A 12,967-nucleotide genomic window follows, 5' to 3' on the forward strand; every position below is an offset into this window, starting at 1 on the left:
CTCCTGGGTTCACGCCATTCTCCTGCCTCAGCCTCCCGAGTAGCTGGGACTACAGGCGCCTGCCACCTCGCCCGGCTAGTTTTTTTGTATTTTTTAGTAGAGACGGGTTTCACCGTGTTAGCCAGGATGGTCTCGATCTCCTGACCTCGTGATCCGCCCGTCTCGGCCTCCCAAAGTGCTGGGATTACAGGCTTGAGCCACCGTGCCTGGCCACTTTTTTTTTTCTTGAGACAGTTTCGCTCTGCCGCCCAGGCTGGAGTGCACTGGCATAATCTCAGCTCACTGCAAACTCCGCCTCCTGGTTTCCAGCGAGCACATCCAGCTAATTTGTTGTATTTTTAGTAGAGACGGGGTTTCACCATGTTGGCCAGGCTGGTCTGGAACTCCTAACCTCAAGTGATCTGCCCACCTCGGCCTCCTGAAGTACTGGGATTACAGGCGTGAGCCAACATCTGGTCGAATGTTTATTATCTTGGAGTGGTAGGTAGTTTCATGGGTGTATACACATGCTAAAATGTATCAAATTGTAAGTTTTAGGTATGTGTGGCTTGGTGCATCTCATTTATGCCTCAGTAAAGCTGTTACAAAATTAGAAATACTCTAGATATTATGAAGAAAGAGAGAAGCCTGCAGCACCAACAGGCAGAAATATAATAGCTACAAGTGGTTGTAACTGGGGAGGAAGGGAAGTTTACCTTTGTATTCCTTTACCATGTATTCTTTTATCAATAAGAGGAAAATTGATTAATATATTAGACTGAATCAAGACTTTATTTTTTTGAGATAGAGTTTCGCTGTGTTGCCCAGGCTGGATGGAGTGCAGTGGCAGGACCTCGGTTCACTGCAGCCTCGACCTCCAGGCTCAGGGGATTGATTTTCCCACCTCAGCCTCCCTAGTAGCTGGGATTACAGGTGTGCACCACCATGCTTGGCTCATTTTTGTATTTTTAGTAGAGATGGGGTTTGCCATGTTTCCCAGGCTGGTCTCGAACTCCTGGACTCAAGTGATCCACCTGCCTCAGCCTCTCAAAGCGCTGGGATTACAGGCGTGAGCCATCAGGCCCAGCCCAGTTAACTGAAAGTGACTTCAGGACATTAATATCTAAAAGTCATCAGCAAAATAATGGGACTTCTGTGAGTTTTCATCCTGGAAAGGAAGGACACCCGCTGAGGGGGCTAAGTGAGGTGGTGGGAGTGGCTCTGATGTTGTACTGTCACCAGCAACACTCACAGGAGTCTCATCAATGATCAGTGTGCTCACTACCTGCCACTCAATAAATCCTTTACATGTTTTATCTCGTAAAATCCTCACAAAATGCTGATATGTTCCATCTTCTCTTACTGGAGAAGGGGTCAACAGGGAAGAAGCAGGGAAACTGGTAGGGAGATTAATGAAAGGGAGCAGGACGTGGCACCCCAAAATATGCCACATTGACATATTAGTTATTTCAAGCTGAAGGCAGTTTACATAGCTATAAAAAAACAACTAAGTCATGTCCTTTGCAGCAACGTGGATACAGCTGGAGGCCATTATCCTAAGCGAATTAACACTGGAATAGAAAACCAAATACCGGTCCTCGGCAGTGGCTCACGCCTGTAATCCCAACGCTCTGAGAGGCTGAGGTGGGCTGGTCATCTGAAACCAGGCTGGCCAACATGGTGAAACCCTGTCTCTACTAAAAATATGAAAAAAAAAAAAAAATTGCTGGGTGTGGTGGTGCACGCCTGTGATCGCAGCTACTTGGGAGGCTGAGGCAGGAGAATTGCTTGAACCCCGGAGCTGGAAGTTGCAGTGAGCCAAGATCGTGCCACTGCACTCCAGGCTGGGCAACAGAGCAGGACTCCATCTGGGAAAAAAAAAAGAAAACCAAATACCACATTCTCACTTATAAGAGGGAGCTAAATACTGGATACAATGGACATAAAAATGGCAACAAGAGACACTGGGGACTACTAGATGGGGAAAGAAGGAGAGGGGAGTTGAAACCTATCGAGTCCCATGCTTACTGTAATACCTGTGTGACGGGATCATTTATACCCCAAACCTCAGCACCACACAATATACCCATGGAACGAACCTGCACGTGTACCTCCTAAATCTAAAATAATCGATTTTTTTTTTAAGGCACTTGAATTTCTGTAATCCCTTATCTGACTAAAAACAGAGCCTCCATAAAGAACTCAATTGTCGGCCAGGTGCAGTGGCTCATGCCTGTAATGCCAGCACTTTGGGAGGCTGAGGTGGGCGGATCACAAGGTCAGGAGATCGAGACCATCCTGGCTAATACAGTGAAACCCCGTCTCTACTAAAATACAAAAAACTAGCCGGGCGAGGTGGCGGGCGCCTGTAGTCCCAGCTACTTGGGAGGCTGAGGCAGGAGAATGGCGTAAACCCGGGAGGCGGAGCTTGCAGTGAGCTGAGATCCGGTCACTGCACTCCAGCCCGGGCGACAGAGCGAGACTCCGTCTCAAAAAAAAAAAAAAATAAATAAATAAATAAATAAATAGATCTCAAATTCTAACAACCCCTTTGAGCACTTCTGTGTGTATGCCTGATGCACATGTGAGTCACTTGCTTGTTTTGCTCTTTACTTGCTTCTCTGGGCTGGAGCCTGGAGTTCAGCTAGATGGAGATGCAGGTAGACAGCCATCAGCACAGGGCCGATGTGTGAATGCAGGTAATTGAGATCATCAAGGAGTGGGTACAGCAGAAGCCCAGCAATGATCCCTGCAGTGCTAAGGGGCTGGGAGGAGCTGGGGACCAGACCAGGAGGCTGAGGACGGCAGTGAAGTCAGAGCCGAAAGTGGCGAGCTGCCAGATGCACCTGGGAGGTCGGAGGACCAGCATGGACTACTGTGTTTGGCAGTGTGGAGATCACTGTGACCTTGAAGTCACATGGTTGAAGATGTCACGTGGGTGGGTGGGAGCCTGATCGACATAGGTTAGAGAGAGTGGATAGAAGGACATTTCTCTCCTGGTTGTGGCCAACTAGGTGAATCAGACTAAGGCTCCTACTGAGGGCAACGAAGCGTTCACAAGCTAGTTAGAAACTGTCAGCCCAGGATTCAGGAGAAGACAGGTGAGTCAGCATTCGTGAACTGTTTTTGCCTAGGTGTTTTTTTTTTTTTTTAATCCAGAGTACCAAGGGTGGGGGCCCTATGAAACCGCTAAGCACTGAGAGCTGAAAACCCCATGGACTGTACCGAGGAGTAAGGGCAAACTGGAAGCAAATCTGCCCCTGCACTGGGCTATGGCCATCCTTGAATCACTGGGTGGTGCCGGCTGTCCAGTCTGAAATAAAACACAGGGGGTCACAGAATGCCAGGAAGCTGGCAGAAGTAGATGAAAATCTTTTATTGAAATATATCATCTTATACCTTAAATTACTTTTTACGTAATTTTCCAAGTCATTTCTTGTATGTATCTAAACAAACAAGAAGGCAGGGCAACACAAGAAGAACCAGCACAAATGAGAGACCAAAAAAGAAAAGACGCACAGGCGCTCCACACCGTAGAATTAGGAATAATGAAAAAGACGCACAGGCGCTCCACACCGTAGAATTAGGAATAATGAAAAAGACGCACAGGCGCTCCACACCGTAGAATTATCAGGAATAATAATTAGGCTCATGAGGTTAAAATGAACTAGAACATGGTTTTTTTTTTTTTTGGAGACAGTCTGTGTCGCCCAGGCTGGAGTGCACGATCACAGCTCACTGCAACCTCCACCTCCCAGGTTCAAGTGATTCTCCTGCCTTAACCTCCCAAGTAGCTGCACGCACCACCATGTCTGGCTAATTTTCATATTTTGAGTAAAGATGGAGTTTCACCATGTTGGTCAGGCTGGTCTCGAACTCCTGACCTCAGGTGATCCACCTGCTTTGGCCTCCCAAAGTGTTGGAAATTACAGGCGTGAGCCACTGCACCCAGCCTAGAACATATTTTTTTTGAGATGGAGTCTTGCTCTGTTGCCCAGGCTGGAGTGCAGGGGTGCGAATCTCCACTCACTCAAGCTCTGCCTCCCGGGTTCAGGCCATTCCCCTGCCTCAGCCTCGGGAGTAGCTGGGACTACAGGTGCCCACCACCATGCGTGGCTGATTTTTTTTTTTTTTTTGTATTTTTAGTAGAGACGGGGTTTCACCATGTTAGCCAGGATGGTCTCGATCTCCTGACCTAGTGATCTGCCCGCCTCAGCCTCCCAAAGTGTTGGGATTACAGGCGTGAGCCACCGTGCCCGGCCAACATATTTTTAAAAATTACTTTGGGCTGGGCATAGTGGCTCACACCTATAATCCCAGCACTTTGGGAGGCTGAGGCAAGTGGATCACTTGCACCCAGGAGTTTGAGAACAGTCTGGATAACATGACAAAACTCCATCTCTACAAAAAATACCAAAAAAAAAAAAAAAAAAAAATTAGCTAGGTATGGTGGTGCACACCTGTAGTCTCAGCTACTCAGGAGTATCACTTGAACTTTGGAGGTCAAGGCTGCAGTGAGCTGTTTATGCCACTGCACTCCAGCCTGGGTGACAGGGTAAGACCCTACCTCAAAAAAACAAAACAAAACAAACTTTGCTGATGTGAAAAAGAGTCAACTAAAATTCAAGAACTGAAAAATCCAAAACCAACTTAAGAACTTAATGGGTATGTTCAACAGTAGTTGTGACATAGCCACAGAGCAATTTAATAAACTGGAGGATAGATCAGAACAAACCAGAAAGAACGATAAAGGAACAAAAAGATAAAAACATCATATAGAATTTTCTTAAAAAGTATATGATGATCCAACATGTTTGTTTTTTTTGAGATGGAGTCTTGCCCTGTTGCCCAGGCTGGAGTACACTGGAATGATCTCAGATCACCGCAACCTCTGCTCCTGGTTTTGAGCAATTCTCCTGCCTCAGCATCCCGAGTAGCTGGGACTACAGGCATGCGCCACCATGCCTGGCTAATTTTTGTATTTGTAGTAGAAACAGGGTTTCACCATGCTGGCCAGGCTGGTCTCGAACTCCTGACCTCGTGATTTGCCTGCCTTGGCCTCCCAAAGTGTTGGGATTACAGGCGTACGCCACCGTGCCCGGCCTCCAATTATGTTTAATTAGAGCTCTGGTAGGTTAAGAGAGCTATTTGAGCAGAAGCAGTATTTGAATAAATAATAGCCAAGATTTTTCCAAAATCGAAGACATAGACAACAATCCAGACACTTAGTAAGTCCAATCAACTCCCAAGAAGAATAAAAAGATAAACACATCCAGATAAACTATAGTAAAACTGAAGAAAACTGAAGACAGAGAAACACGTAAATGCAGTCAATATTTATTTCAAAAAACAGCAGAAAATATGGATGCATATGACAGTGGAGTTACATCATTAACGTGTTAAAAGAAACTAGCCGACATCCTAGAATTCCATACTCAGAAAAAATATTTTTTAAGAATCAAAATTAAATACAAGTATTTTCAGGCAAACACAACTGAGATGATGAGCAGACCTCCTCTAAAGGAAATAATAGTGGGGGTACTTCAGGTGGAAGGGAAATGACCCTAGAAAGTCACAGAAGGATAAAACGCAATGATAGTGCCACATATGTGGGCCATCAAAATGAACATCAACTGTAATGTGTCTTGTGGAGTTTTAAATATAGAAATAACTAAAATATCCAATAAACTCTTTTAGCATTGTCTGGGAAGAGGAAAAAATACTAATTTACATTAGACATTGGTAAGTCAAGAGCGCATGTTATAATCTTAAGTGTACCACTAAAGGCTATTTATATATATAAATCGACTATATATATGTAAATACACATAGCTTTATACATAAATATATGTAATATAGTATATATAATATGTATGTAAATATATATAATTTTTTTTGAGACAGTCTCACTCTGTTACCCAGGCTGGAGTTCAGTGACGCAATCTCAGCTCACTGCAACCTCCCAGGCTCAAGTATCTTCCCACCTCAGCCTCTTGAGTAGCTGGCACCACAGACACACGTCACCATGCCTGGCCAATTTTTTGTATTTTTGGTAGAGATGGGGTTTTGCCATGTTGCCCAGACTGGTCGTGAACTCCTGAGCTCAAGCAACCCATCCACCTCGGCCTCCCAAAGTGCTGGGATTACAGGTGTGATCCACCTCGCCTGATCTCAAATTTAAAATTTTAAATTTAAAATTACTGATAATTTTAAACATCAGTAATCCAAAAGAAATCAAGAAAGGCGTAAAGAACATAAAATATGTGAGTCAAATGGAAAGTGTAAAAGACATCTTTAAATGTAAAATATCAGTAATCACTTTGTATAAATGTACTAAATGATCTAGCTCTTAAATTTTGCTGTACATCGGAAAATTACCTGCAGATCTTAAAAACCACCACCAATGCACGGTTCCCATTCCCGTCAGATTTATTGATGTGAAGTACGAACAGAGCACTGGGACTTTTAAAAGCTTTCCAGAGTCTTCTAAAGTGCAGGAAATTTGGGAGCCACCACTCTCATTCAAGACAAAAGATTATCAAATTGGATTTAAAAAAAAAATACTTGGCCAGGTCCAGTGGCTCATGCCTGTAATCTCAGCACTTTGGGAAGCCAGGTGGGTGAGCTCAGGAGATTGAGACCAGCCTGGGCAAAATGGTGAAACCCCATCTCTACAAAAAATTAGCTGGGCATAGTGGGGAGCACTTACAGTCCGTTACTTGGGGTGCTGAGGTGGGAGGATCACTCGAGCCGGGGAGGCAGAGTGTGCAGTAAGCAGAGACAGTGTCACTGCACTCCAGCCGGGGCAAGAGACCAACCGTGTCTTAAAAACAAACAACATACACATACACCTCCTTTTTTTTGAGACGGAGTCTCACTCTGTCGCCCGGGCTGGAGTGCAGTGGCTCGTTCTCCGCTCACTGCAAGCTCCGCCTCCTGGGTTCACGCCATTCTCCTGCTTCAGCCTCCCCAGTAGCTTGGGACTACAGGCACCTGCCACCACGCCTGTTTTTTTTTTTTGTATTTTTAGTAGAGGTGGTTTCACCGTGTTAGCCAGGATGGTCTCGATCTCCTGACCTCGTAATCCGCCCGCCTCGGCCTCCCAAAGTGCTGGGATTATAGGCGTGAGCCACCACACCCGGCCACACACACTTAAACTCACCTTAACTCTGAAAGTACACACAGGAAAGAAAGCTGGTGGTGTTAATACATTTCATAATTGGAAATATTCGTACTAGGCTGTATCCGTAATCTAGGTGAGACAGCATGGCTCAGGGGGAAATAAAAGTGGGAGTGGCTTGGATTTGGTTTATGTATTGGATATGTATCTTTGATGCGATTGAGTGAAGGCTGCAGTGGGAAAGAGTAAGCAAGAATGACTCCTAAACACCGCTCAGCAATAAAAAGGACTTAAGTATTTATCAATATATAGATGAATTCCAACATCATTATGCCCAATGAACAGCCCCCACTTCCCTAAAGACTATTTGCGATACGATTCCACTTTTATGAAGCACCAAGAAACACAGGCTGGGCACAGTGGCTCACACCGGTAATCCCAACACTTCGGGAAGCTGAGGCAGAGGATCAACTGAAGCCAGGAGTTCCAGAGCAGCCTGGGCAACATAGAGAGATCCCATATGTAAAAAAAAAAAAAAAAAAAAAAGCTAGGCATGGTGGTGCTCACCTGTAGTCCCAGCTACTCAGGAGGCTGAAGCAGGAGGATTGCTTAATGGCCGGAGTTTGAGGCTACAGTGAGCCCCGACAGTGTCACTGCACTCCAGCCTGGGTGACAGGGCAAGCGAGACCCAGACTCTACAAAAGATATTTAAAAACTAGGAAATTCAAACTTAGTGACAAAAAGCAGATGGGTGGGAGGGGGAGGAGGGAAGGAAGGAGAGAGGAAAGGATTAGAGAGAGATGAGAGGCACATATTCACTGTCGATTGTGAAGATGGTTTCACAGTGTATACATGTGTCAAGACGTATCAGATTGCACAATTTAATTTGCGCCATTGCACTCCAGCCCTCCAGGTGACAGAGTAAGGTCGCTTTCCCCGGGATCTGCCGGCCTCTCCACCCGGCGCTAGGCTGCTGCGCTGCCTATTCCTGTTACCACTTCGTGCAAGTTAGCGCGGGCAACACACAAGACCAACACACGTGAAATGGTCCATTTTAATGCACTGCCCCCAGGGAAACGAACATTACCGACTTCTGACCATGTCGTCTTCCCAGTCCCAGGTGGTGGTTCCGGGTTTGGGCTCCCAGGCCCTTCGCAGCACTAGGGCGGCGCGGGTAGGGCCGCCCTCCAAGCCATGCTGGGGTCCGAGGTGACGCGCGCACGCGAGCTCGCGGACACGCACGAGGCGCCCGGGCCACAGAGGCGCGGGGCTGGCCCGGGGTCCACGCCTGGCCGAGCTCCAGGGCTCGCGGCCCGGCCCGGTGACCCCCTCGCTCCCCTCCGTCCGCGAAGGCCCCGCGGCGGCGCCCGCGCATGCGCCGCGACCGCCCCCGCCCACTGCGCCCGCGCCTACGCCCCCACGCGGGCCGCGGGCCATGGACCCGCCGAGGCGGGGCGGTTCGAGAGCTCCGGTGCGCGCGTTCGGGCGCTTTCCCCGTGAGCCCGGCGGCGCTCGGCCGCCGCCCGCCGCCGGGCCGCTCCGCCGCCTCTGCCGCCGGCTGGGCGCGCCCGCCCGGTGCCCGCGCGTGCGCGGCCCCGCCGCCGCGTGTGAGTGTGAGTGTGAGTGAGTGGAGGGGTGTGGGTGCCGAGCCGGGCCGGCCGGACCCGGATGCCGCGGGGCCGCCCCCGAAGCCCAGGAGGCCAAGGCGCGCCGGCGACTCCGGTAAGGCCGCGGCCGCCCTCGCGCCCGCCGCGGCCGTGCGGGGCCCCGCCTGCGTTCCCGGTGCGGCGCGGGGGGCGCCGGAGCGGGTGGCGGGGCGGGGCGCGCGAGACCCGGGCCGCCGCCGCCCGCGACTGGGCCGGGCGGGCCGCAGCGCGGCGAATGATACGGGCGAGTCGCCGCCGGCCCCTCAGCGCGCTGGGGCCTACTTTCCTGGGCCGGCGGCGGCTGAGCGGAGGCGGGAGGGCGGGTGAGGGAGCAGGCGGCCGCCTCTCCGCGCGCCCTTGCCCGCGGCCCTGTCGCGGTCCGCGCTAAACTTGAGGGAAAGTTGGCCGCCCGTGTTCCGTCCCGGCGGGAGGGCGCGGGCGCGCCGGGGAGGCGCCTGGCTAGAGCCCGGGCCTGCGGACACCGCTCCCCGGGCTCCTCCCGGACGGCGCCCCCGCCCGACCCAGCGCGGCGCGGGCTGCCCCGGGGACGTTGGGCTCGGCCCACAGGGAGGCCGTGGAGCGCGGGGTCGTGCACACAGTAGTCGCCAGCGTTGTCCGGGAAGCGTACTGTCGTGCACACAGTGGGCTCCAATGTTATCTGGGGAGCGCTGTGGGTCGTGCATACAGTAGGCGCCATTGTGATCCGGGAACTTGAACCCTGAGCCTTTGGAGACGCTGTGGGTAGTGCATACAGTAGGCGCCATTGTGATCCGGGGAGCTGGAACCCTGGGCATTTGGAGAGTGCTGTGGGTCGTGCAAACAGTAGGCGCCATTGTGATCCGGGTAGATTGAACCCGGAGCTTCTGGAGAGGGCTGTGGGTCGTGCATACAGTAGGCGTCAGTGTTATGTGGGGAGCGCTAGATCGTGCACACAGTAGGCGTCAGGAAGTGTTTTCCCCAATAATTTATGCTCCATGATACTTTGCTAAAGTCATAAAATAACTCGGATTTTGTTTTCCAAGGAAGAAAGGCCCAGAATTTAAAAGCAGGCAAACACACAACCGGCCACCCCAAACCTTGGCCCTTCCAGCAGTGAGGAATTGACCTGCTTTCCGCCCCAGCCGGGAGCTTGAGGAGCGGACTTCACTGCGCAGGGGGAACGGGGCGCACTCGCCGGTGCCGCGGTTGCCAGGTCGAGGGCAGTGGGGTAGGGGGGCGCCGCGCCTTTTCTCGCGGGCGCTGTGGTTCCCGTGCGGCCTTGGACGCGAGTCTTCCCCCGGCAGGCCTGGTTCCTGGTCCTGGTCACCCGTGTAGCTGGAGCGGCGCTCCGCGTTTGGAAAGGGTTCTGAAGGGGCTCTAAGGGGGAGTAGGCGCCTAGGACTCCGTGTGGGAGTTGGTGTGTTATGCCTTGACTTCCCTTATTTTTATGTAACTGGTTAGCTTAGTGACTCAAGTGTTCCCCTTTTCTTGGGGATGAGTAAACTGAGGCTCATTAAAGAGCTTGTGACCAAAGAACACAGATGCCCCAGAGAAAGGTCGGGCTTGGAAACTACAAGGGTTATGCTAATTTTGTGTTTAGGAAGAAAGAGGTAATGGGTAGGAATCAATGTAAACTTACTCCATAGGCCACACCAAACCAGGAGTTCTTGTGATTACACTTGGTAGAGTTAACACACATGCACATTAGGGAAACGTTGGTGGCCAACAGGCGTTTCAGCGAGCGTTCGCACACCTGATGGGCCTTTGTGGGCTGCTGGAGAGATGTTGGCTGCACCATGACCCGGGTATGCAGATTTGTATGCAGTTGGGTAACAGCAGTGCTCAGAATTTTGATTAATGGTTGATGGTGTCTGGAAGGAAGTCTTTGTTGCCTCTCCCACTTTTGAGTTTTGGCCTTGATCTTATTTTGTTAGTTTAATTTTTTGGTTTTATTTTGTTAATATGGCGTCTGCCAAAAATAATGTAAGGTGCGGTGTCTCAGTTACTTGGAAGAAGGCTTAACACAGAGAAAGAATGTAAAATTGCCGTGGCCACAGGTGGGGCTCCTATTCCCCCAGTGTCCGCATCTCACCGATGGTACCCTCTCCACCTGGTGTTTCACCCTCAGGCCTCAAGAATTATTCCATTTCTTTTATCCCCCAACACACTTCCTGATTTAGTTTTGCAGCTTCTACCTCGGGAATGTATTTCCAGTGGGCCCTCCTCTTTCCATCTCCAGAGGCGCTCCCTGGCCCAGCCGCCCTCTCCGGGCTGGAGGGCTGCAGCCCTCTTTCTGGGACCTGCTAGTCCTGGGCTCCTATAAATAAATCGGTCACTTGGCAGCGTGGATGATCTTGTTAAATGTAAATCAGATGGCCACACCCTGATTAAAACCCTGCATTGGCTTCCTCATCCCTTTAACAGAAACCCACACTCCTCCAGGATCCTGTTGATCGGGGCTTGTCTGGCTCTTCTCTCTTTCCTTGCTCTGCCATGCAGTCTTCTGTTTTCCTTGATGCCACATTATATTTCCTTGATGCCCTGAGTTTTTGTCTCAGGGCATTTGCCATTTCCTAGTCTGAGAAACACCTTTTGCTAGTCTGTGGCTCCAGGTGCTTTAGTGTCTTCAGAGAGGCCTTCCTCAAACCTGCTTAAAAGTAACCTTTCCCTTCTTAACACCAGTCCTCCTGTAGCAAAGTGGTTCTCAAACTGTGGTTCCTGGACCCATGGGGGTTCCCTGAGATGTTTTCAGGATTCTGTAAGGTAAATACCATAGTGAGACTAAGATGATTAGGCTTTTCACTCCGTTAATTTTGCACTAATTGTACAAAAGCAATTTTTGGCACAACTGCTGACATCTTAGCACGAATCTAGGTGGTGGTGGCGGTACCTAAGAGTGAGGCTGCATTACCTTTATATATCACAGTCAAAAGGAACAGGTTGCACCAGAGAAAATGCAGAATAGATAGGACAATCTAGCTGTCTTCTATTAATCGAGACATTACAAAGATTTGTAAAATGAAAACCATTCTTTCTATTTTGGGGAAGATATATTTTCATAAAATATGTTAATGTAGTAGACATTTTAAATGAAGAAATATTTTAAAATTGATTAGTTTTAATTTATAATAGGACAAACATCAATAGATGTAACTTACATAAACTAAAAGACTTTGAGGGCCCCTTTTTGTTTTGTTTTGTTTTGTTTTGTTTTAAATAGAGTTGGGGTCTCACAATGTTGCCCAGGCTGGTCTTGAACTCCTGGGCTCAAGTGATCGTCCCACCTCAGCCCCCCAGAGTTTTGGGATTACAGGCATGAGCCACTGCTTCCAGCTGAGGGCTGCATTTAAGAATGTATAGAAGGGACCTGAAACCAAAATGAGGGACATTGCTCTATCAGTCACTGTGTTAATCATGTTTCTCATAAGTGCGGTGGGTTTATTTCCTCTGTTGCCTTATGATGAATTTTATTGCTAAGAAAACGGCAAGGGAGGTAGGGATTTTTACAGATCGGGGAATTAAGCTCAGAGCGGATACCTGATTTTTTTTTCTTTTTGAATTGGAGTCTCTATTGCCCAGGCTGGAGTGCAGTGGCGTGATCTCAGCTCATTGCAACCTTTGTCTCCTGAGTTCAAGCAATTCTCCTGTCTCAGGCTCCTGAGTAGCTGGTATTACAGGCGTGAGCCACCGTGGCTGGCTTTTTGTTTTTCTTTTTTCTTTTGTATTTTTAGTAGAGATGGGGTTTCACCATGTTGATCAGGCTGGTCTCGAACTCCTGGCCTCAAATGATCTGCCCGCCTTGGCCTCCCAAAGTGCTGGGATTATAGGTGTCAGACACCGCACCCAACCTGGAAACCTGACTTGGAAAGTCCACCCAGTTAGTGAGTGGCAGTTGGGAACTGGATCACCATTTGAGTCCAAAGCATGAATTTTAGGCCTGTCACGGTGGCTCACACCTGTAATCCCAGCACTTTGGGAGGCTGAGGTGAGCAGATCACTTGAGGCCAGGAGTTCGAGACCAGCCTGGCCCACATGGTGAAACCCCATCTGTACTAAAAAAAAAAAAAAAAAAAACAAAATTAGCCAGGAATGGGGGGGGGCGCCTGTAGTGCCAGCTACTTGGGAGTGCTGAGGCATGAGAATCGCTTGAGCCCAGGAGATGGAGGTTGCAGTGAGCTGAGACTGCACCACTGCACTGCAGCCTGGGTGACAGAGGGAGACTCAGTCTAAAAAAAAAAAAAAA

General features: G+C 49.4%; 1 protein-coding gene and 1 pseudogene across 1 annotated transcript in view; both read right to left on the minus strand.

Annotated features, from left to right (window-relative positions):
- LOC108525026 (uncharacterized) overlaps window positions 1-9,442 on the minus strand; it is a 41,312-nt gene extending 31,870 nt beyond the window's left edge. The window contains exons 1-2 of the mRNA XM_017866089.1: window positions 8,988-9,442; window positions 8,187-8,508 (exon numbers count right to left, since the gene is read on the minus strand). Of these exons, the coding sequence (XP_017721578.1) occupies window positions 8,187-8,508; window positions 8,988-9,442 (777 nt within the window). The remainder of the gene's footprint in view (window positions 1-8,186; window positions 8,509-8,987) is intronic.
- A 342-nt stretch (window positions 9,443-9,784) lies between these two features.
- LOC108525027 (60S ribosomal protein L26-like) overlaps window positions 9,785-12,967 on the minus strand; it is a 14,199-nt pseudogene continuing 11,016 nt past the window's right edge.

The sequence above is a fragment of the Rhinopithecus bieti genome, unplaced genomic scaffold (assembly GCF_001698545.2).
Source record: "Rhinopithecus bieti isolate Rb0 unplaced genomic scaffold, ASM169854v2 scaffold_84002, whole genome shotgun sequence".
In the NCBI taxonomy this organism is placed as follows: domain Eukaryota; kingdom Metazoa; phylum Chordata; class Mammalia; order Primates; family Cercopithecidae; genus Rhinopithecus; species Rhinopithecus bieti.